The sequence below is a fragment of the Meleagris gallopavo genome, chromosome 1 (genome assembly GCF_000146605.3).
Source record: "Meleagris gallopavo isolate NT-WF06-2002-E0010 breed Aviagen turkey brand Nicholas breeding stock chromosome 1, Turkey_5.1, whole genome shotgun sequence".
Classification (NCBI taxonomy): domain Eukaryota; kingdom Metazoa; phylum Chordata; class Aves; order Galliformes; family Phasianidae; genus Meleagris; species Meleagris gallopavo.
This window is the reverse complement of record NC_015011.2, coordinates 3,381,743-3,406,268: the sequence shown is the minus strand read 5'-3', so window position 1 is coordinate 3,406,268 and position 24,526 is coordinate 3,381,743. Positions and strand designations below refer to the sequence as shown.

The 24,526-nt window shown below is 37.7% G+C and overlaps 2 protein-coding genes across 2 annotated transcripts in view; both read left to right on the top strand.

The window, feature by feature from the left end:
* LOC100547613 (muskelin) overlaps positions 1-15,926 on the top strand; it is a 47,703-nt gene extending 31,777 nt beyond the window's left edge. Inside the window, exons 8-10 of the mRNA XM_019615146.1 lie at positions 11,257-11,469; positions 13,185-13,406; positions 15,518-15,926. Of these exons, the coding sequence (XP_019470691.1) occupies positions 11,257-11,469; positions 13,185-13,406; positions 15,518-15,670 (588 nt within the window). The 3' untranslated portion in view covers positions 15,671-15,926. The remainder of the gene's footprint in view (positions 1-11,256; positions 11,470-13,184; positions 13,407-15,517) is intronic.
* Positions 1-24,526, top strand: part of PRKCQ (protein kinase C theta) — an 826,629-nt gene that overhangs the window by 344,736 nt on the left and 457,367 nt on the right. The gene's annotated exons all lie outside the window — the stretch shown is intronic.

Sequence of the window (24,526 nt, the reverse complement as noted above, 5' to 3'; positions counted from 1 at the left end):
TTAAGAGGATAAACTGTTTCTGACAATAAAGGAAAGTGTAGGTCAACGAGTGTCTACTGGTAGTAGGTTCAAAATGATCTAGAAAATTGGCATATAGTAAGGTGACAATTTGCTGCTAGCATTAAATACTTTTCCAGGCTACGTAAAATGAAGCCTGACAAATGTAGAAGGATCTCGTGGTACTGAGAGCCAACCTGAATGTCACCTGCTATTGTATTTCCAGTTAATTTTCCTATATTGTATGGATGCATTTTCCCAAAACTTCCAGTGTCACTGCAACAGAAGCATTATATTTGTTTGTGTTTGTGACGCTTACGTGATTTTTTGGTAAGGTGGGGTGATTTTCAAATACATAGCCTTATTGGTGTAAAACTAATACTCTGTGCTGTTTTTAAGAGTAGGAACTGAAAATGTTTCAAATATTGACCGCTTCCTGCAGATGGTGATATAATTTGGAAGATGCTATCAGTAATTTGGGGATTTTTGTTTCGTTTTGAATATAGTAATGTTTATGCAATTGAGATCTAATACACTGAATCTGCTGTGTCTGAGTAGTTCTAGTTGTTAAAAGTTGCTCAGTTGTAAGAAATTCCTGGTACCACAAAAGCTCATAGGGAGAAAGCAGCTGTCCCCAAAAGCCTGCAGCAGAAACTTGGATCCTGCAGATGTAGCTCTGAGCCAACTTCTTAAATAGTGTAAATGCCTACAAGAGTAGGGACAAAGGCGGCACATACTGAAGTGAACACAATGTAATGCATTCTGGGCAGGTCCTGAATATTACATGCTACTGTTTTATTTCTCCTTCTGCATAGAAGTATAATGGTTTTAAACTGTTCTAGACAGTATTTATTCTCCAAAATGTTAAAGAATTTCAGATAATTTTGACTTGTTTCTTCATTGATACATAGGCATCCTAAAGCAAAAATATCCTGTTGCAGAGTATCTTATAAAAAAAAAATAAATTAGAAAATGTTTTCCACTTGTAAAAGAAAGTTTTTTATTTATACTAGCTTGTGTGCTTAAGAACTCTGTCCTCTTACTCTTGTGTATTTCTTTTAACTGAAATATTAAAATAGAATATACGATCTTCATTTTATAAAGCTCTGAGTCTTAAGTTATTCAGTTCCATTGTGAAGTGCACATAGTTCTTGCTTCCAGCATGCAAAAAGTGCAGGAGAACCAGCCAAACTTCAGTTATTCCTAACACCAGATGTTTCAATGTGTGGAGATCCCTTTTGGATATTGAAGCCAGTCTCATAGAGAAAGGAGTACTTAAATGAATGCATTATGCACGGTATTCTGAAGGCTGCAAAACTTTGGCAGTCCTGGAGCTTGCACGTGCCAGTCTTCAGATTATACATGGACTTCCAAAGCATCGTAAAGCCTTCAGTTGCAAAGGCTGCAGCCTGCAAAGCTAAGAACTGCTTTTATACCTTGAAGTAATACATCATGAATAGTTGATCCGTGGCATTTATGTTCTGTTGAAAATCACCGCATTGACTCTAGCTTACAATGGACATGGACATACTGGCCTGATTCCCTTATCTGGAGTACAGATTCATTTTATTTTGACTTTGTTAGGAATGTGTTGCACCATTCACTCCCTTGTGAATTACCTTTAAAGCAGTATGCAGAGGCATGCTGGGGTGACTGTGCACAGATCTTGGGGAAGATAATGCCCTTTTGTACTGCTTGAAGTATTATGGAACTTTCAGGTAAGGATTTAGTAAAGTGAAGAATGCTGGTATTTAAAAAAAAAAAAAAAGCTGATCTATGTACTTCTGGTTTTACTGACAGAAAAACAAGCACCTGGAACACAACAGAAGGCTGGAATCCTTAGTACCCCATGTTTTCCCCCCCCGCTGTGGGGGAGAATGGCAGGAACAGGGAAGATAGGGGTAGAAGGTGGGAGGAAAGTTTATTCTCTTGCCAGCAAGGTCAAAGTAGATTCACACGTGAATCAACGTTGCCTTGGGAGTAGTCTCCTGTTTCAGCTAGTCTGTAAAAGGCTTCTGTTACATTAACACTCCTCAAGCTGTGCAAATACAGGAATCCTAAAGAAATACCCACTGTGGTAACTAATTTTCATTAGTATCACAGACACATCCTTAGTTAATTTGTCTGGATAATTACATCTTTGAAATTCTGGTAAGCTTTTGTGGATCTTGCTGCTATTAATGGGTGTATTTCTGCCACCAGGCTCTGAAGACAGTTAAACTTTCTGGACAAACCCTGACTGAATGGATGTAGTACATTGCTATGTTCAGCTTTCAGACCCTGAAAGAGCTTAGTATGTCTAGTGGGAATTAATCCATGAATTTTCCAGGGCTTGCAAGTGCTGAGGGACCAAGGGATTTTATTCATACTAGGATTAAGGAACTGCATTGCCTTTGTATTCTTTGTTATATCTTCTGTTTTTTCCTCTGACATACCATGCAAATTACTACAAAATTGAAGATGACTTACTCCTGAAAGTGTCATGCAGCAAAGACTGTGTGCTACACTTTGTGGTAATTGATGCAATTTGTGCAGCTGGATAATCAAATTATGTTCTGAGAATAGCTGACGAGTGATATAAATAAAAATTTCACAAGCTACATCTTTTCTGATGTGTCACTTAGATTCAAAGAAGACATGGCCATTTCCACAGTGCTATTTAACGTAATATTTCTGTTATATATAGATGTGTGTGTCTATTATATATTTCTCTTGGCATGTTGCTATGAAAGCTAACAGAAGAAGCCTACATTGAACTCTTAGTATCTTAGAAGAGAGTCTCATAAGCCATGGGATAGCCTGAGGGGAAAAGTTACACAGCCACTTCTGTGATGTTGTAACACCTCTAGGTCCAAACTATTCCTTTTCTTCTTCTTAAAGCTGTCGTCACTTTCCAGGAAACATCTGAGAGCTTGTGGCTGTCCTGAATTGCTTACATCAGTATGAAATTTTAAGTTTATTACCATCTTTTCAAAAACAATAAAAATTATTTCTAGCTCTGCTATGCCCTCATGAAGGTTTCAAAACTGGACACGTTTCACATCTTTGGTTAAACAACTGATAAGTTACAAGTTTAACTATCTTCAGCCTACTGGCCTGCTGGTTTGTTTTAAGCCAAATAACTTGCATCTGCAGAGGAATCTTTCTCTTGGCTGGACGATTTCTTTGCTAACCACTGTTATTGGTAATCAGAGGACAGCATAAACTTAGCAGCGCGTTTGAACATGACGTCATTCAACATCCTGCAATTGTTCATGGGGTTAGTTGAATTCGGCCCACGAAGGACGTTGTCCTGAGGGCCCATATCTCAGAGCTGGTGACAGATTGTCTGTTATGTTTTGTCAGCATTACTGAAAGCAAAACTGAGCTTTCTTACATGATGGGTAACAAACCAAGTTTGCTTGTTTAAAATTTAAGAAGCTGCAGCTTTTGCTATTCAAATATCATTGCTGTGAGTAGCGCTGGTTTTGTGAGTAACTTGTTTTGTTAGAAGTAGCACAATATTAATGCCCTTTTGTTGCAAAGTTCTTTTGTGTGAGAGGATTGGTAAGCTGAATCAAGTAGACTGGATGATCTATTTTTGACTGTAAACTGATGCCTAAGCAAGACCTTCATGTGTGCTTTTGCAGCCTGCTTCATATAAATGAAAGAACTATTACCTGTGCTTTGAGCTTTTGAAGCTGTGGGTTTTTTTCTTCCCTCTTTTCATTATTCTGCTGCTTGCATAGGAACTCTCTTGATCTGGTTTATTGTAACATGATGTTCCACAGTGCTGAAAGGCCTTGATTATACCTAGGTGTGAGAGCAAGCCAGGTGAGAACACACTGCTCAGACAAGGCCTGGGAATATGGCTTCTTGCATGTACGGTGATACAGATATCAGTATCTAAAGCTGTTTTCGCAGTAGGTCAGCTCACGCGCACAACTCTCAAAAGAAGGATATTTTGCTTTGGAAATTTTTGAGTCAGTTTAAAAGACTTATTTTAGTTCTTCGAGTTGCATTAATTGCAGTTTGCCAAAAGCCAATAGGTCACAAGCTATTTCATTTATGTTATGAAAATACCCTGACATTAGTTGTTTCTGCAAGCAGGCCTGCTGGGAGACTAATTTTTAACAGATAATTTGATGGGAGGAGGATATAAGCATCTGTTCATTTTCATAGAGGCATTCGTGTGCTGCACTGCGTCTCCTCTTGTCTCTGCAGTAATGAACCTGCTCTGCTCTCTGAAGGATGGAGCAGACAATCTGAATAATTTCTTCTGTAAGACTGAATGGGATGACCTGCCCATGGGTCATCAAATCCTGGCCACTGTATCATAAGGTTATATATGTGAGCTTAAGCATTTGATTTATAAGTTCACTGAACCGTCTTTCACAAATAGAACATGGGACCATTCAGTTTTACATCCAAGCCAAGAAAATCTCTTTAGAGAACGTTAAGCTTGAGGGTGTGTAGTATCACCACTGAGTATCCCAAATGTGTATACACTTCAGGAAAAAAAGCTTAATCCTGTTTAATTTTTTTCTCGCCCGAAGTGAGCAACATTGATGTATCAAAACTGTGTACTAAAAGCTGCCTCTGACTTTAATCTGCTCCATCATGTCAGAGTCAAATTCCCAGAAAGGACTTTGCAACTAAATCTATTTTGTTGCATTGCTATAGGAGGTTACTCGTAAGCAGATTAGGTACAACTCGAATACTGTGTCAACCGCCTGACCGAAGGATAGGTTCTTTGTCTTAGCTGAAACTAGATATGTTAATAGCCTGGTATTTGCAAATACTTGTCAGCAACTTCCTGATATCCAAGCCTAATATTTATCATAAGACATTCTGCTTTGCATGACAAATGGTGTAGATGAGTGTCTTTCCAACACTGGCCTTGGGGGTTTTTAAGGGTTGTGCTTCTTAGTCAGGTTCTGATCTGCTTAATAGATTTCCTAAAATATTTATTGGCAGAATATATTTAACTCATACACTCTCAGAGTATCTTCTTTATAGCTGGCATAGCAACTGTGAAAGTAAGTTATAAGCCATTATATTTCATAAATAGGAACAAGAGCATCTTAAGGCTGAACAAAAACGCAAGGCTGTTGACCTACTGTAGCTTCATATGCTACTTTAAGCTTTTACCTAAGACAAACTTGCAGAGTAAGTGAAGTAACTGATGGCCTATGTTCTTTAAAAAAAGAGTAATTGGATGTATGTTGAGTACGCAGAATATACATACATATATATATGTGTGTGTATGTGTGTATATATATATATATATATATATATATATATATATGTATATATATTTTTAGCTACTCTTGAATTCTTTTAAAACATTCAAAATCTTAGTTCAATCCCTTGTTGCATATACCCTCTGTGAAGTTCAAAGGTTATTTTTGAATCTAGTGATAGAGATGTCAAGTCCTGGACATCAAATGACGCACACAGCTCTGATTTTTGCCATCATATTGGGTGAGGTAGCTGGGAAGCAAGAGGCTCTTGTACCCTTTAAAAGCCCTTGCAGATGGCTCACATCTGTAGCATGTGCACATTGTGTGATTCAGCACTTGTGGTCAGTTGGTAATTGTATGAGCATTAAAAGCAGGGCAGCAGCTTCCACTCGCTTTATGTTTGGGTTTGATGGGCAGTACTGATGCCACATGTAACCATAAGAAGCACTAGATACATGCTTTTAATAGGTTTCTGGCATCTTCAGTTATGAGAAACATGAAATGCTTTCTGTGAGCGACTAATATGAGGTGGAGACTTTTTGTGTTGCTGTAGCTTCTCTTGCTGAATTTAGAAATTATCTAAAGCAAATCACATCCTTATGAGCTGCTGCTTAGATTAAATGTCTTTGGAGTACATATTACCTGAACACTTGCACTGGTACAGTATTAACAATCTTAAAGGGCATAAAGATTTGACTGTGATGCTGTGAATGCCAAGATTCATATGCATTTCCTTTTATTTTCAAGATTGTGTAGAACTTCATCCTTTATTTTGGGATGATGCTGGTGGAGGAGGAGGAAACAAATTATATTCTGAATTTGCTGAAATGCAATTTGAAACTGGGAAATGAGACCAATTAATCTCCGCAGCGGTGTGTAGGCAGGAGGGACTATTTGTTGTATGACAGCCTGCTCTCAGAACGGGAAACAAAGTAGGTTGTTTGTGTCTTTTAGTGTCTTCGTCCCAGTTTGCTTTAGGACAAGAGCATTTACCTCACGACGCTTATTTTTGAACTTTATACTGGAGACAATGTTCACATTCCATCCAGTCTTTTAAAGCACCAAGAAGGGAGAATTAGTCAGCTGTTCTTTGTTTTTATTTCCCTGACTCTTGAACAGGGTCCAGGCTTGCTCCTGACATTTTTCATCTGGATCAGTCTGAATAAAACAGAACTTCTTGCGACTGAAAATCCTTTATTTGCAAAAGGTTATGATCACCAAAAGAAGCCAAGCTCCCCAATTTCTTGTTTTGGAGGTGGGAAGTTGAACCAGCTTCATGGAGTTCTGTTCACGTTAAAGGAGGTTTGTAGGACACTTATTTAAAAGCAAAACAAAAAAGAAAGCTATCATGTTAGTGCCTTAGAGCATGCCAGGATTCTGTTGCTAAGATGATGCATGGCAATTCTGGCATAAATAGTTATTAGAGCAGACCCTACCCTAAGGAGTCCCAATCCTTTCTCTCCTGTATAGGAACAAATCAATTATTCTAAGGAGGCAGTGTTGTCTCTCGATGCTGTTGTGTTGCTTTTTGAAAACGTTTTGTAAGTTAGTCCTTAAGTGGGATAATTGCTTTCAGCATTTGCAAGTTAAATGAAGAAAGCTCTAATTAGATTTTATAAAGTGGCTTAGCATGTTGAGAAGGCTTTTCATAAAGTATACTGTGTATTCACTTGGCGTTGCACAACTGAATTTTGTGAGGCACTGACAAAACTAAAAGATCCTGTTTGGCCTTGGCTGCTTCTAGACACTTAAAAGATCAAAACCTTGTCTTAGGTACTCCTAGCTATATGTGCTCTGTTCTTTTCCCTACATCCTTTGGGTCGTTTATTTCTATTCTAGAGTCTGGAGCAGTTGCAGTCAAGACTAAGCTGCTTGAGGACTGTATTGTTAAAGTAGGGAACAGAAGCTTGGTATTCTGCACCACTTGAAAATGGTGCCATGGCACACAGTGTTTGATCTGTCTTGATTGTTATTATGCTGTGCTAATTGTGCAGTGGTACTGGGTGGTAGAGAGCCACTTTATTCAGGTTAGTCTTAGCTCTGTGGGGGCTCTGGTTGAGTTGTACAGAAGCCAAGGTGCCCAAGTGCTCAAGCTTAGTAATCTTTAGTATTGCTTGGTGTCCTGTAGATCTGAAATGCGATACGCTAATGCTTTATTATTGCCACCGCAGCATTGGCATAGACTGAGGAACTGGCCGAAGCAGCTTAACACATTGTTAGCCATCTGAATAAGAATTTAGCCTGGTCAAAAGCTTCTTTCATGTGTGGTTTCTGCAGTGTGCATGCCAGAACCTTCATGGTGAGAACTGGAAAGTGTTCCCAAAGCCAGTATTTATTCAGATAGTTTGGGCACTGTTGCTTGATATGACTTACCAGAGCTCATTTTAACTGGCTGTGCTCTATTTGGAGAGTAATGCCTCTGCTAACTCAGTTGATTGGTTCTTAGAATTGTAGAATCATTAAGGTGGAAAAAACCTTTAAGACCATCTAGTCCAACCATCGACTCATTGCCATGTCCCTAAGTGCAACATCTACTCCTGAAGCTTCATTTGCAAAAGTGTCTATCACATGAGCTAGGAACCTTGGAGATAACAGTTCAGTGAAACTAGACCTAAAGGAAGTACTACTTAATGAAAAGTCCTGCATTGATCTACAATCACTTGTTATTACCACAAGACCGGGTAAATGCAGGCTAGCTGGAATTTTCTTTGTCTTCTACTCTGCTCAATAAGACTTGACTTAATCTTCTCTTAGGTTTATCAGTGTGCAGGTGAAATTCTTTATTATCCCCAGATTTTTAGGAATGGTGGGTAGTGTGTTATATGGACTAGCAAGTACCAAAATTAATACTTCATATGCTGTCAGTTTGTTTTTGGTGGTATGGTCCAGATTTTAATGAGACTGTAGAGATTTCTAGTGCAACGCACTCACTTTATTAATAGGCATATGAATAGACATTAACTAATGGATCATGGACCAGTCTACATCTGAGCAGGAGGAGAAAAAAGGGTTGTTCTGCTCTGTTTGATGTCTTTTACTATATGTTGAAGACAGTCATGGCTATTACAGTCAGTTGTTTTCACTTACTATTTAATAACGGCGAATTCTTTGATACTCCTGGAATCAGTTCTTACTTGTTGGAATTTGGTGGGTCACTCTCCATGACAAGTTGGAGTAGTGTGTTCCGTGTCTGAGCAACAGGCTCACTATTGTAACTGTGTAAAAGAGACTTTGGATCAACATTTGTAATCGCCCACAGACTCTTGATTCATTTAACCACACGTGCCATGAAGTTTTAGTCATTTTTCAGTATCTGCCCATGTCTGTCTCTATAAATGGACTTTGTGTCTCCCACTGAAGTATGTTCATGCTACAAGGGCTTTTTTAAGCAAAGAGGATAGCCCTCTTATAAACCGATGTTTAATGGACTTATTTACTCCTATTAGTAATCACACTGTATACACGCTTGGTTCCACATGACTTCCTAAGTGGTATAGAGGAATAACTTCAGTTTTCTTTGTGAAAAGATGATGAACTGGGGGAAGCTTTCTGTATGACAAGATACAATCCATTCTATGGCGGGTTCTACAAGTTCAAGTCAAAGGTAAAATTCTTGTGAGCTTGAGGTGAGGTTTTTCTGCCTGCGGTCTGTATATTAAATGGTCAAACTTAATGCCTTTAGAAAGTCATACATGACTAATACACAACTCTTATCTTTACGAACAATGCATTTTTCTTGAACTTGTTTTTCATTTTAACATAGCTTTAAGATCTGAAGCTTGTTTTCTGTATCACCTGTGCTGTTAACTGCACTGGCTTAAAACAAGTGTTGCATATGCTGCAACACAGCCTCCTGCCTGTACTCAAACTTCATTGGAAGATGCATCTCTTCTACAGTGCAAAGCAGGTCAAGAAATTAATAAGTTTGGAGATTTATTCTTGAAAGTTCCTAAGACGTTATTTAAGCAAATCTGATATTATCTATTAGCCCAGAGAGACCATGTAGTGTTGTGAGGGTGAGATATTTAAATCAGCGGGTTCATTTAAAAGAAAACTGTAGTGACGTAACAAGTGGGAAGGGGTCAGAAAGGACTGATTTCAGACATGTGGGGCTTACAATTCCATCTAGTAGTAGCTGTGCCATGGCAATAACATGCTCTTTGGCAGAGGAACAAAGGAACATTCTCCAGGGTCCTCCATAATAAGAGATGGACTTTTTCTGTAGGTTTCTATAGAGTTGCTTTCTTTTGAATAAGGGACAACTTTTGTGAATATACAAGTTGACATCTCTCATGCAAAGAAACTATTTCATGTGTTCTGAATAGGATTCTTTGGAATATGGTAATTTGTTTTTTCTGGGTTCAAGATCAAGTATGTTGCTACCTTCTTTCACCTTCTTCCATGTGACCAAAGGCAATGAGTGAACTTTTGCAGTGTTTCTAGGATTTCATGCCATTGTTTCATTTCTGTGAGAAAAGTAGAGAAAATTTTCTTAATCACTATGAAATAGCTAATTCTCAAATTTGTAATTATTGCTGGCATGTTTCATATTTACCAAATATGAACAATTTGGTTCACATCTTTGTATTGTTTAGTTAACTCAATCAATAGTTTGCAGCAATAATTTTTTAATGAAGAATTCTTTTTATCAAACTTAGTGAAGAATATTCCATCAGTATATTTTAATTAGCTTTGTTTTAAATGAAATGACACAATTGGTTTTTGTAAGTAGGGTGGTATTTAGTAGCATGTGGAGCAAATTTTGTTATTTGGTATGGCATGATTAGCTTTCCTTAACTGTAAGACTTATTGTAATAAGTGGTAATTTATCATGCATCTTTTGAGTATTTGGGTAGTCTTTCTTTTTCTATAGATTTTCTATATGTTTTGTCTTGCATAGTTTTGTCACGTTTATGTGCATCTTACCGTTTTTAGTTGACAGTGGAAATTTTCCCACTTCTCTTGTTGCTTTCCAGGTTGTCTTTTCAGATTCCCAATACCAACCTTTGAAACTGTGGACATTTTCTATGTGATTTCTATTTCTTATCTTCCAGACTCTTGAGAAGATTCTCAAAGCTAGCTGCACAGCCTTGTTCTGTCATTCTCATTTAAATGCTTTCCAAAGCGCAAAGAAAGGTGAAATAAATACAGGATTTATCTGTAAGCATAATTACTTTCTTCTGTCTGGTCTCTTGCAAATAAGGCTTTCCCCACTTTGATTTCCAGTATTTTGGAGTACAGCAATAAAACTTGTGTGCTTCAAGATGAGAATAGGAAGGCTTTCAAAACTAGGCTTGATTGAAGTAGAAGGCAGTACTGTCCAGTACTGCATAGTATTGTCTAAATGTCATTGAATAAGTTACTCTGTGTTTTGAAGTTGAGCACTTTGGATGGATAAGTGCGTAATAATTTGACAGTGTCTCCTCTCTGAAGAATGTAACTCAGGGCAGTTTTGCTTACTGTAAGAAACATTCCTGTAGTTGGAGCTGGAATAACAGTATCTGTTTTGTGAAGGATGGAGTGCTTTTGTTGCCTTCGAAGACCCATTACAGGATATGGTTGCTTGTGGGAGTGTCTGGTTATGATCTGGTAGAAAACAGTCTATTAATAAAACAGAGCCTCATGTAATAGAGCACATCTTAATCTTCTTCCTAAGTAGTTATTTATAGGCTGTGACATCTTAATTTGCTCTCATGTACATCAGCTTCTGTTATTTTAAAGATCAAGTAGCTTTCACATGCCTCTGTGCATCAGTTCTGGAGGGAATGGTCTATTTCCTAAGGAATCTTACAAAAAGGCATTATGTTAGAAGTTTTATTGCTTTGTTTTGCTGGTGTTTTTCTAATGCACAGAGTTACAGAATGTCCTGTTATATTGGTATATATTAATTCTGTATTTGGCTGACAAAAAATTTCCTGAGCATTCAAAGGATTTCCACTTCCTGATGATATCTATTTGTCCTGAATGGGTAGTGATCTATCTGGAGCAGTGTTAAATGTGCTATATACTTCATTTTTGTGATTATTTTCTTTATTAGAGTGGTCCCAGTGCCAGATCTTGTCACAAGATGTGCATTGATATTCAACGAAGACAGATCTACACGCTGGGTCGCTACCTGGATTCCTCTGTGAGGAACAGCAAATCTCTGAAAAGTGACTTCTATCGCTATGACATTGACACAAATACATGGATGCTACTGAGTGAAGACACTGCAGCTGATGGGGGTCCAAAGTTGGTGTTCGATCATCAGGTCAGCTACACTGATATTTTAGCACGAGTTCTTATATATATACCTTTTTCTCAATGTTTGTGAATTATGATTTTGATCATAGCCTTTCGCAATTTAGAATTGCTATACCAGATAATATTGCAGTGATGGGGAAGTTGTGATCTGCACTCAGTTAATTTCTAATAGCATTGTTATCTAATGCTGTTGATTACTGGTATTCCAATAAAATTGAGTCAAATCATAAAAATATTTTTAAACTAATTCATTTTATTAAGACACGTTTTATTAAAGCTGAAAGCACAGTTCATCTGTTTTTAATCAGACTTGCTGAGCTGGGTTTGCAGATCAGCCTACTGAGTAGACATTGGGGTACAATTTGCGAAGCTGTGTGCTACCTTCAGAAGAATACTGTAAGCAAGACACTGAAATGAGGCCAACAGGATCAGGATTCTTAAAAAAATCGATTATCTTTAATTTTGTGAAATGCTCTTGCTTTATAGAGATTGAAATCTTACAGGAGTAGCTACCAATGTTTTAAAAAGCTGCACCTTTCCATATATTCAAATTACTCTATTTTTAATCATGTTGTATATTCAGTGGCTTTTGTGTCCTTGAAAAAGATATTTGGTTTTTAGTTGTTTTTATAAAACATGGCCAAGAGATAATACATCAGTATTTGTTTTTAAAGTGTCCCAAGAACTGGTGCTGTTTTGTAACCAAAGCTGTTGTCTGCCAGCGTGATACGCATTTTTGCTGACACTGTAAATTAGATGTGTTGCCTGCAGAACAAAAGCCAATCAGTCTTTCTGTTCTATTAATAACAAATATCAGTCTTCCAGGTGTTGAGCAAAAGCAAATGATCAGCTGGCAAGACTACTTTGGGTACCTTGTTTGCCTCCTTCTGAAATTTTTTTCTTTCCCTGCTATCTCCAAGGAAAGAATGTCCTCCCTGAATTCTTTCTCAGTCTACAGCTTTCTCTTCTCTTCCTCACTGTGTGCTGTGATACCAGATTTTGTTTAACCTTCACAAAAATGTGCTGCCTGGGAAAAGTTGTGTGTAGGCTTTTCTGAGTAGCATCTGTCTTGTTGTGTTTTTCTGTCTTTCTTTTCCCCTGGTGTTTTGTAGACATCTCCATTGCACTATGTCTGAGAACATCACCTGGAATCAGGGAGTTCTATTTGATTTGTACTGATGTATCTTGTGTGTGCCATAACTCGAATTCTGGCTTTGGGGATAAACTTTTTTCTGCTGCAGACTCTTCGAGGATTCCTGGCCAGGTTACAGCTCTATTTTATGTTGAAGTAGTGAAGGCAACAATAAATATGTGATTGAGATGGAAGCTGAGTAACAGATCACTGGTTGTTTTTGGATCAGTAGTGTTGTGTTCAGTAAATTAGCAGTGACCTTGTTTACTTTTTGGCAAAATTGTCTATGGATTCTGGATAAAAACTCTATATTTCTTTCCCTAAAATCAGCAGTTAGAAGTAGATGAGTGTAGCCCTTTTTGATCATTACATTGTCAAGCTGACATTAGATTCAAGCCTAAACTAAGGAGCTGTTTTCTGAATTTAATATCTGTCAACCACAATGCTTGTGCTCTTATCTGTTCACAAGACTTTCAGATGTGCAGAGTACTATCTAACTTACTAGATATCAGGGGAGGGATGCATAATCATAAGTCTGAACATGTTCAGATCTTAATGTGCTTTCTTAAAAACTTCTCTTGTTCTTGCAGATGTGTATGGATTCTGAAAAACACATGATATATACCTTTGGAGGCAGAATTTTGACCTGTAATGGCAGTGTTGATGACAGCAGAGCCAGCGAACCACAGTTCAGCGGATTGTTTGCTTTTGACTGCCAATGTCAGACATGGAAACTTCTGAGAGAGGATTCCTGTAATGCTGGACCTGAGGATATCCAATCCCGAATAGGACACTGTATGTTGTTCCATTCTGTAAGTATCCACACCATATCTTGATTCATGGTGTCTGACTTCAAAGAGAACATCTGGTTTTGATTGTCTTTCAGGCTCTTTAATCTTCCAAATGATGTGTTGTCTCACTTGATTTTTTTTTCAGTGATGTTGTAATGCTTTTTTTCTAAGTGCAGGTGGTATTAATTGAAATTTCAGGCAAAGTTTTCATGACTTAAAATGAATAGAAATTTAGAAATTAAAGTAAAAGCAAGGAGAATTGTAAATTGGTTCTAATTAAATAAGAGCGTTGAATTGCAATCCACTGGTTGAATTTGACTCAGAAGTATTTTCCTTTCAGAGTCGGTAAAGAATCTTAGAGTCTTCTGTAATTACATGAAGTATTTACTAGACCAGGAATGGTAAACCTGACTAAGTGCAAGGCTTACCTGGTGTGCATTCAGAAGCACAGGGACCCAGCTGCTGCCTGTTATCATGATTAGCTGTTAAGTTTGGTTCAGATGGCATTAGGGGCTTTTAATCCAGAGCCTGATGGGGAACAGCAGAATGTTTGATGATAGAGGTTGTGTGGCACTTTATTACAGGGTAGATAAATAAAAATAAAAATCTTCTGTTGCTTTTCCACTTGTGCTCATCAGCTATTCAAGTGCAGGACATAGGGTTTGCAGGATGAGGGTTGTAAAGCATTGTATATGCACTAGACTACCTTTTTGTACAGATACTTTCAGTAGAATAACACAGTACAGAAGGGATTTGTATCAACTATGAAGCTTCCATGGGCAGATGTGGTGTAATGGCAGTTCTGCACTGAACTTAGTGGCAGCAAAAAAGTTTTCAAAGTTTTGCTGATGTTGAACTTTGATTTGGGGATGGGAGGAGGAGCGGAATTGGAATTAACATTGTGGCATCCGCATGTGTTCTGCGATGTACACTTGAAAACTGACCAGATTGAAAAAGTTTTCCCTTTCGAATGAAAGATCAGAAGTTTCATAGTGATTGCTATGCTTTTAGAGCTTTCAATTTGATTTTTGCTTTTAATGACTCTCTAAAATTTGGTTTTATAAAAAAGAGAAAATACTGCCACACAATTCTGCATAGGTACCAGAGGATTTAAGTATATGCCTCTGGTAAACTTAAGAAGACAGGTTTTGACAAGCAGAGTTGATTTCAATTTAGGTATTTTGCTGTTTTCTCAGTCTTTTGTAAGAAAAAGTCTGCCTCTTTTGGGTCTTCTACTTGATGAGCTTGAAAGAAGTGATAAAGCTAGCTTTCTGCATATTTGCCTGTTCTTATTGTGTTGGTATCTGGATAGTTACTCTTAATTTCTTTGTTCCTGGTTTAAACTGTGAAATTGTTATCTAGTAGGGTTCTTTTTTGACGCTATATCACTTAGATTAGAGAAGACCATTAAGATCATCAAGTCCAGTCATCACTTAATGCTGCCATGTCTGCCACTAAGCAATGTCTCTTCATGCCATGTCTGCACATCTTTTAAATACTTCCATGAATAGGAAGGTCCACTACTTCCCTGAGCAGGCTGTTATAATACCTGACTACCCTTCCTATGAAGAAATTACAGACTGGATGTCAGGAAGATTTCCCCTGGTGCAACTTGAGGCTGTTTCCTTGTGTCTCTTGCGACTGCTCACTCCTTTGTATTGGACTTGAAAAATGAATTGCCAAAATTCTGACCTTACAGTTTGATTAGTAGGGCTATAACCATTACTATGTGAAATTTGCCTGGTTACTCTGGAATGGATACTCTGTTGGATCCAGGTTTATGGTTTTACTTAGACTGAGAAAATAATGTCTTCTAAAACTTCATTTGTTTGGGGTGGAGGAATGGAAAGCCCTCAGTGGTACAGCTGTTGAAACTGAAAGTACATGACTTCAGGAATGGAAAAGATTAAGAATGAAATCAAGAATTATATAGCTTTTACTAAGTCTGTGAATAATAAACTGTTCTGCATAATTCTGTGAATCTTTGTGGATATGGAAGCAATAGACAATTACCAAATTAAAAGCATGATTTTAAATTTAGAAGAAAAATCTGTTACTCTTTCATTCATTAATGTTTCTGTGAAACAGAAATAAAGAACTTGGCTAAGGAATACCTTTTTCTTCCTTTCTAGAAAAATCGCTGCTTATACGTATTTGGTGGCCAGAGATCAAAAACTTACTTGAATGATTTCTTCAGCTACGATGTAGACAGCGACCATGTGGATATCATATCAGATGGTACTAAGAAAGATTCAGGGATGGGTAAGAGTATGACTACAAAGTAATGTCTTCACATTGGTTCTGAATGAGAAAGATATGGCTAGGTAGGTGAATGGCCAACTGCAGAGTCCTATGGTATCAGGTTAGCATCCTTAACCAGCCCTGTGTACCCAAGTGAACTCCACAGTATATAGGTTAAACTTACGCCAGCTCTTTTGTCCTTCTTGTCATTCAATATCTGTCTTTTAGTGCAATACAAATAATTGATGCATGAAACCATATGCCTATCAAAAAAAAAAAAAAAACCAACACCAAAACAAACAAAAAACCCAGCAAAATTAAACTTAGAAGAACATTTTTTGCAATTTCAGCAAAGATAAGAGAAAAACTTAAAAATAATTCTCTGTGGAAACAGGAAAGGAGAGAACAGCTGTTTAACTTCTACCAAGTGAAAGGTGCTGTGAAACAGTAATCATTAGCTTGGTTTGAGATGCAGAAAGGCAGGTAGGATGTCCGGAGAAATGGAGCAGAGGGGCAGAGGTTATTTTGCCTGATCAGAGCCGATGAGAAAAATGCAGTTTCTGCTGCACATGTGCTGATACACTTTCTCTAAATTGAGGAAGGGGAGCTAAATCTGGTAGCAGTATAGAGTGAAGCTTCAGTCCTGCTTGGTTCATGCCATCTGGAACTATATGCGGAAGTCCTGTATACAAGAATCCTCTAAAAACACCCAGAGGACACGGCCATAAATAATTGATTTTTAAGCTTTTTCTCCTCAAACATGACACAAAGGGAGAAGAATGGTCATTTTGGAACAAAAGATTTCTACTTGTGTGAAGCACATTGTTTTCCTTTCTTGCTGATATCCTGATTTTTGAGCCTATGGCTTGGATGTTGAAATTTGCGTTGCATTGTTTACTGTGATGAGAGAATTTATTAATGCTTCCGGTATTATGCGTAATGTAATAACAAGCTTGATCTTGTTTACTGTTCTTCCAGCAGCCAAAATCCCAGGAAGCTGTTTTTACCTTAAATCTAGGCTTCCCTTCTTATTTTGATCAGGCTTAATTTTACTGAACTTCTGAAGTGAATTATCGATAATTGTGAGTTACTGTTTGCTCATTCAATTTAGATATGTCAGTGAGGGAGAAGAGTACCCAAACACTTATTCTCTGGAGTGATTTATTTACTTCATTGCTTCCAAGAAAGAAACAGCTTGTATTGTTGACAGTCTTATTTAATAAGGTGCCTGCATGTTGCCCGATGCTGCTGTGTACACACCCACACACTGTGGTCCATAGAGCTTTCAAAGTTTTGTATTGTTCTTTTTTTCTTATGGTTTTACTAGCATACTTCCATTTTGCTTTTTTAAAACTGCATTTCTTAATAGCCAGAAGCTTTAAAATATGTGGCTGTAAACTATCACTGGTGTTAACTTCATATCTAAAGTTATTGAGTTTGTCTTAAAGCTAGTAAAGATGTTGAGCACCACTTCTCAGTGAATATATTATCTGCAAGGTTCAGGTACGCAAATGGAATCAAGTGTTTAACCTTCCTTCCCATTCCCACACGCCCATGAGTGGTGAATGGTAGGCATGGTAAGAAATGAGTCATTGAAAATAATTCACAAGATTTTCAGTTCACTGTTCTTGTATGTGTGAAAAATAAACAAACAGATTCCAATGTTTCCTTTGCTTTTGTAAGAAAATGCTAAAATTCGGTGTGTCTTAACAGGAGCAGAGCAAAATGCCTGATATGTGCAGACAGTAAATATTGATAGCATTGTTTTTGCCACAAAAAAGCAAGTCTCTGTGTTCTTGTTAGGTGATGATATGTTGGTTTGATCTGCGTGAACTAAGTGATTCAGTGATTTGTTGCTGTGGAGTTTTATGCTGCTTGGTGTGATGAGTCAAGTTGAAGGTGCCTGACCTAAATGTTCCTATAAAGTCCCATGATTACATTTTGTTCCTGGCTCGCATATGGCATTCAGTTCTATTCTTAGTTGAGCTATTTTGAATTTTACTTCATCTTAATTGTTCATTTGTTTAAAATTTTCAGTGCAGCAGTGAGAAGACTGGAAAAAAATTAATGTAGAAAAACTTAAAGGCATATCAGTAATGTGAAGTGGATACCATATCAGAAAATAATGATGTTTCGGTTTTGCTGCTATCTCATCTTGTGGATGAGTTGTTGATGCTGTTTAGTTATTCTTTACTCTTAGTAATGTTGGTCGTGGAAAATCAGTTCCTTGTGTAGATAATGTGCTTGAGATAAAGGACTGCAAGTTGTAGCAAGTTTAGACATACTTTATTTTATTTGTTTGGAAAATACTCAAATTTGACCAAGGTACAGCTTCTGAAAGATTGGTTTGCAAATAGAACTCTCCAGGATTTGCATACTGAAACTCTTTTGTTACTGAGTCTGCTTTGAGCACAGATTAAGTCTCACGCCTCTTTTTGTCTTCCAGTTGCACTTGCCTCCTCTGCAAGGTAAGCACTGGTGCTTTCTCCATCTCAGTGCATCCAAAACACTAGTGCTTTCTCCCTATTGTCAGAGGAGGGCACCAAAATAAAGTCATTCACATTGGTTATCATTCTCCTGTGTGATAAGTATCACAAGCAAGAAATTCATTAGGTCAGCTAGAGAAATGGCCAAAATGGGACTGAGGAAAGGAGATTTCAATCGTGATAGTGAATCTGATAAGAACAAAGGCAGTAGTGATGAAATTGGAGGACGTATAGTATGATTGAAGAGCAGAGCCTGTGGTTGAGCAAGAGGCAGGAATGTGCATGTTGGTGAATGAACCCTTTTAGAGCAGTTGCAGACTTACAAATATTCATGGGGGGAAAATGAAAACTAAACAACCAGCCCTCAAAAAAGTCGAACAAAACAAAAACCAAAAATAACAAAAATCTCACAAGCCACGTGTTTATCTGAGACATACATATGGATTAGAGATGTCACTGATATCACATGTCTTTAAAAGTTTATATTGACGGCTTGCCTGACTTGCTCAACACACAGCGTATGACTAATCATGGGCGGTCACTTCAGGTCTGAGGTAGCTGATGGGAGCACTTGTGGTCAAGGTTCCTGTGATAATCCTGTTTGGCCCTGACTCAGGTGGTGTGTCAGAGGGAGAATTTCCTGTGCAGGAGAGCAGAGATCATCCTGTATCCACTGAGTAACTAACAAAATCATACAAGAGCAAGCCCTGTGTATTCTTATATTTCCTTTTAATTGTGAAGTAGTACTTAAGGACAAACTGTCTATATATATGTGTATTTTTAATTCTCTCTCAAGAGAGAATTCGCAGCTCTGCTTGGGCAGATGCTTATTGGATATAGGAAGTCAGGCTTGTTCCAGAGCTGAGTTTTCATGGATAAGGACCACGGACAGAGACGACACTGCCCAATTTGGGAAATCTTGATGTAAAGCAAAACACTGTTGGAAAAACATTAATCAAAATAAAAAGCATAGTTTGGAGCCAGCTTGGACAATTGATCTGCATATCTCATTTTGATTGTCTGTTTGACACCTGACATGATTTGCCCTGTGTTCATTTTAAGGTCTGTCCTGCCAGTGGCCAGCATATCTTTTAACATGGAAGTACTTTTTTGGTGATGTACGTTATCTTTTCTTCATTGTTGTGAGGTGCTTATCTGAACCAATCTAAAAATACTTGGTTTTGTCTTTGAAGGTGAGGAGACTTGGCAGTCAACAAATCTTAAGAGCGCTCTACAGGAAAGGCTGAGCAGAATTCCATTTGAGTTTTCTAAATGATCTGCTTTCTTCAAAATTTCTCATTTCTTGGGAGAGAACTTATTCACTGAATATCTGGGTTGCTCATTTGTTTTGTTTTGTTTTTTTTTTTTAAATATAACAACCAAACAGTTCACATGGTCTCCTTGCTGCTCCCTGGCTGGCTTCCAAACACAGTCTCATCATAAAAAATCCAAGAGAATAATTATTATCTTGCTGTGTCAACAGCTGGCTTGAATACTATCTCTGTCACTTTGCTCCATTAAAGTTCAGGAGGTGCTGCTTCTGCTTTATGAATTACAAGGAGGAATATGTAGCAACTTGCTGACATACCGCTTTTTTTTTCCCCTCAAATTTTTCTTTTAGGAATGTGCTAGTTTCTGGTACTGGAACAGCAGTAGTGTGATGTAGCTCTCTGCTCTTTTAATCAGGGGGTATCATGAGGAGGAGGATGCTTGCATCTTGCTTGTAGCAAGATTAGCAGTAGCATGTTCTGAGGGAATCGTAATTTAGGTGGCACTAAAGTGCTGTATCAATGAACGTGCTGAATCCTTCAGAAGTGATTGGCAACTAGAAGGTTTCATATTTCATTTGTCAGTTCTGTGTGTTCAGAACATGTTTTTTGCTATAATTTCTTGTCCAGTAAGAGATGGGATTTCCAAACCTCTGTCTAGTATTATGAAATCCTCCTCTATGTGAACTCCAGCTTATTGCTTGGCAAACTCTGCCTCTGTGTGAGAGCTCTGTTTTTCCTCTTGCTTAGATACTGGCAGCAGTCAACATTGTGCTTGAAACAACTGTAGCTGTTTGTACACGCAAGCCAAAAAATATTCAGCTTGCTGAAACGATCACTGTAATTAAAAAAAAAAAAGAAAGTCTTTAAGTAGGGATTATAGTAGTAGGAACATATCTGTTGCATGATTAGGTGTCACTTTTCTAGAAGACTGAATTGACACTGTACATGGTTACTCAGCATTTTAGCAGAGCTTTCTCAGGAATTACGCCGTTTATTTCCATGGACGCTACAGTAGATGCATAGAGCATAATAACACTGTCTGATGGAGCACATTCTTGACTACGAAGTACGATATTTCAGCATGGTCACCACCACCATTAGCTGTACATTTTCACATGCACCACTAGAAGTGAACCACTGTTTCACAGTTGCTATGACAGAGTCATTGCTGAAGCACACCACCCACTGCCTCACTGTGCTTGGTCACCAGAAACATTCAGCAAGCATCAATGAATGTCAATGGATGTTTTCTTTTTTTCATATGGAAGAATTCAGTGACACACCTTTGCTTCATGTGCACTTCCATATCAGATGCCATTCTCTCAGGCTGCCCCTCCACTGCCATCTGTCATGTCACAAAATGTAACAGTGTTTGCAGGAAGGTTCAGTCTCTGCTGATATACTGCCAATGTCATGGGCTGACGTAATGAAAGAAGAGGCATTACATTCAGAGCAGCCCTCATATTGCTTGTTTTGAATGCAGCCAGTTACGTAAACTCAAGGCCTGGTTAGCTGCTTAGTGTTTCAAATATGGAGGCTGTAAGCTTTTTGTTTTTACTAGATAAAACTAAAATGCCAAGTTTTGGAGAGAGGATTCAGATCCCTGGCTTTCAAGTAGTTATTACCTGTCTGTACTGGGATAGTTAATGAGATTATAGGAAAAGGGTGCATTAGCACGTGAAAAATATTCACTTTCTTCTGGGCGTGCTTTTGATTTTGCATTCTGTTTAGCAGTTTCTTTGCACAGCTTTTCCTCTTCAATCTGTGATGTGCTGTCATAGAAGCCAAGCTGATATCACTATGCAACGGGCCAGTATCGTGTTCAAAACAACCAGCCCTACATCCTCAGCTGCTGTTTTGTCCTTCGAGCTGTCTGCCTGCAGCTGATCTGAGTGATAGTGGGGCCTGAGAGGAACTCCAGACTGCATGAAATCAGTGGAGGTTTGCTCCAGAGCTGATTTACATCTACTTTTTGCCGAGAAGCACAAAAGTGAGGGAACTTTTGTGCAGCTCTTCTTACTGCTTTATGTACTTCTTGGATCCAGTACATTGCAAATATTAGCTCTCGAAGTCCACTGGCGTTACTGTCTGATTCTCATCCCATGTTGTTTATGGCTTTTTACTGACTCTTAAAAATATATAATTACTATAATAATAAACAAACAAAAAATTGCACCAACACCAAAAACAACAAAAAAGATCCTAAGCAATCTGTTACTGACATAAATTCAATTTAACATCTTGCATGCAAGATTTAATTTCCGTCCCAAAGTATGTTTTATTAGTTAAGTATCACAAGGGTTTACAGCCGTTGTCCCTCTCTAATATGCTGACCTCAATCATTTGAATTATGTCCAGTGCTGACTGCAAGCCGGCTGCACTTGGAAGCGATGAAGCTCTCTTACCCCCTAGTGGCAGTGTTTGTCAGTCATGATGATTTTATGTAGCCCTTTGCTCTGTCAGGGATTATTGGAGTTTTTAGGCAAGCATCTCTGATGTTTCTATTGTAAAATAGCATCTCCCTCTTACTTTGTGGTAGTTTGCCTTATTTCCCTTTAATTTTCAGGGACTTGTTCACCAAATCTATCGTGCTTTTTTGTTTCTCAAGTTATATTGCACCTATCTTTCTCCTCTCTTCTGCAAAAGGCTAGTTGTCAGCTTCCTATGCCTTGTGCTGTATCCACTTCAGTATGGTTTCTGCCTAATTACTTAGGCTAGAGTTGATGCAAGTTGCTCCTCATCTTAAGTCCCTAGTAAATGCAGTTTACATATATATATTTGGGTATAAATTTTTCTAGACTTTCTGCGTTTAGTCTCAAGAATAGGCTAACGTAACACTGTAGGGAGCTTGGAATTACTTGAATTTGGTTTTGATTGCAGTTACTGCATGTGAATCCTATTTTATTTCCAGGAGTTTAAAAAAGAAAAAAAACCAACCAAACAACAGAGGAACTTCTCCCTCTTTCATGATATAAATAATAATTTCAGCTTCAGGAAAGATATAGAACACATTTAACATTTCAGAAGGGATGAGACTTCCGTAGACAAGTTTCATATGCTTTCTGTATCAGTGATAATATGCTAACCATATCCCTCATGATTATAATAATTTTCATTTCAGTGAGCCTAGGGTATTAATGCTCTGCAGATTTGCATGCTTTTTTTCTAATAACCCAACATGGTCTCGAATGTTAAAAGCAGCGGATAGGGTTGCAAAGACATTTTCCATCTACATCAGCATTGCTGATCAAATTTAGATGCTTCTCACCAGAAATATCTCATATGCCTTGAGTTTAATCCTTTTGGGTCAATGATTCAGTCCCTGACAATGCAAAAAAAAATGCTATATGTATATGTTTTGAAAATTAGTCTTTAATTGTCTTTTTTGCTATCAGTTTTCTCATTCGGTGACTTTCGCAGTGCTCCTTAAACTGATTCAGAAATTTGCTGATGGTTTACCAATAAAACAAAGCGTAAAGTTGTTCTACATCTAGTGTTGTTCCCTGCTTTTCTTCTTTGCTCTGTACCCATTTGCTTACAAACTGGATGACTTTTCCTTTGATACTTCATGGCAAAACAGAGGTCAAAATAGGCCAGTTTATGGTGATGAGGGCTAGAAAGACTCTGCCTCTTGCTTTTTCATAAAAACAAGCAAGGAATTGGTTGACAGGGCTCTAAAAATGACTTAACAGTATATATTTCAGTTCCTACTTACATTTACATAAAAGATAATTTTTTTTTAAATGTTTGCTTTTCAGTTTTGCTAAACATTTTGGTAAAATTTTTTCTGTCTAGAATTTTCAAATTGACATTTATTACTTTCTTAGTGTACCGGATGTAAACAGTAAAGTGTGAGACGCAGGTCTATTAGAGAATAGGTTTACAAAACAGTTTTGTGTGTTCTTGAAAAGCAATATTAAATGCTTATTAGCACAGGTCTTGTTTTCTAGGCTATGTGTGTAGTTAATTGTAGGGAAGAATTTGCAAAATACAAAAGTTCTGAGAATTTTTCATGCCAAAATCTTGATTGAAGTCCAGGGACCTTTAACAGCCTTTGTAAACTGACCCAGAAAGAGAAATGAGACAAACAGGATCTGTAAACAAAGATCACGTGTTTTTCACAAATACATTTTGGAAGGATGGTTGCCTAGGGAAACAGGAAATGGGAATTATACAACAAACAAAAAGGACTGCCAAACAAATTTGCTGACCTTTTTTTCAGGGAATTATGATGAAAACTGCTGGAATCCTCAGTATTTAAACTTATTTCTAAATCTGAAGGTGGAACAGAAGAGTAGCTTAGCAATTATTCCACAACCATACAGGAGATAAAGAAAACTTCCTTGAAATATTTGTACTAAAGAAAACAATGCAGGGCTGTGAGCTGTGTGATCATAAGTTTATCATGAAATTTTTTTTGAGCCTTCTAGCTCAATTAAATATTTGGGAATCAATGCTTCCTTTTACAGATGAGATAACAACAAAATCATCCCATTTTTATCTCGCAAAGATCATCTAGCTCTGTTGCAGTGCAATTTTATTCTCATTTTTGAGGGCAGTAGTTTTTCAAACCTTGTCTATACTTTTCTCTAGGAAACAGCAGCTCTCAGAATGTTGTTTAACATGCTTCCAGGAATCATAAATAAGAAGGGAATAAGAGAATTTGTTCTTAGTGGAGAAGGAATCAACCTTTGGGTGATGTTTCTTCCTCTCGTTTATCTCATGTGACTTTGGAGAACTCCATATGAGGAGCTCTCTAAACAGGAGCAACTTCTGCATAGCTCCTGTGTAGAGACGCTTCAGTTTTAAGTAGTGGTAAATAACAAGAACACTGTGGAAAATAGAAAATACTGGGTTCACCCAGTCCAGATACTGGTTTTATATGAAAGTTGAAGAGGTGAAAGTACTTAAAAAAAACAGAAAATAGGGATAATAAATCGCAGGTTTAAACTGAAGGTGCTCTTCATCCAGAATACTAAGAAGGTAATTGAATGAAATTTTGTGCCTTTACTGTGGATATTGGAATATTCCTATATTCCCCTCTTGGAAGTTCATGGAGAGGGTAGTACATTTATCTGATGCTTAGATCCTTTCTCGTATCCTCCTTTATTATTAGCCTTCAACTTCTTTTTTTTTTTTTTTT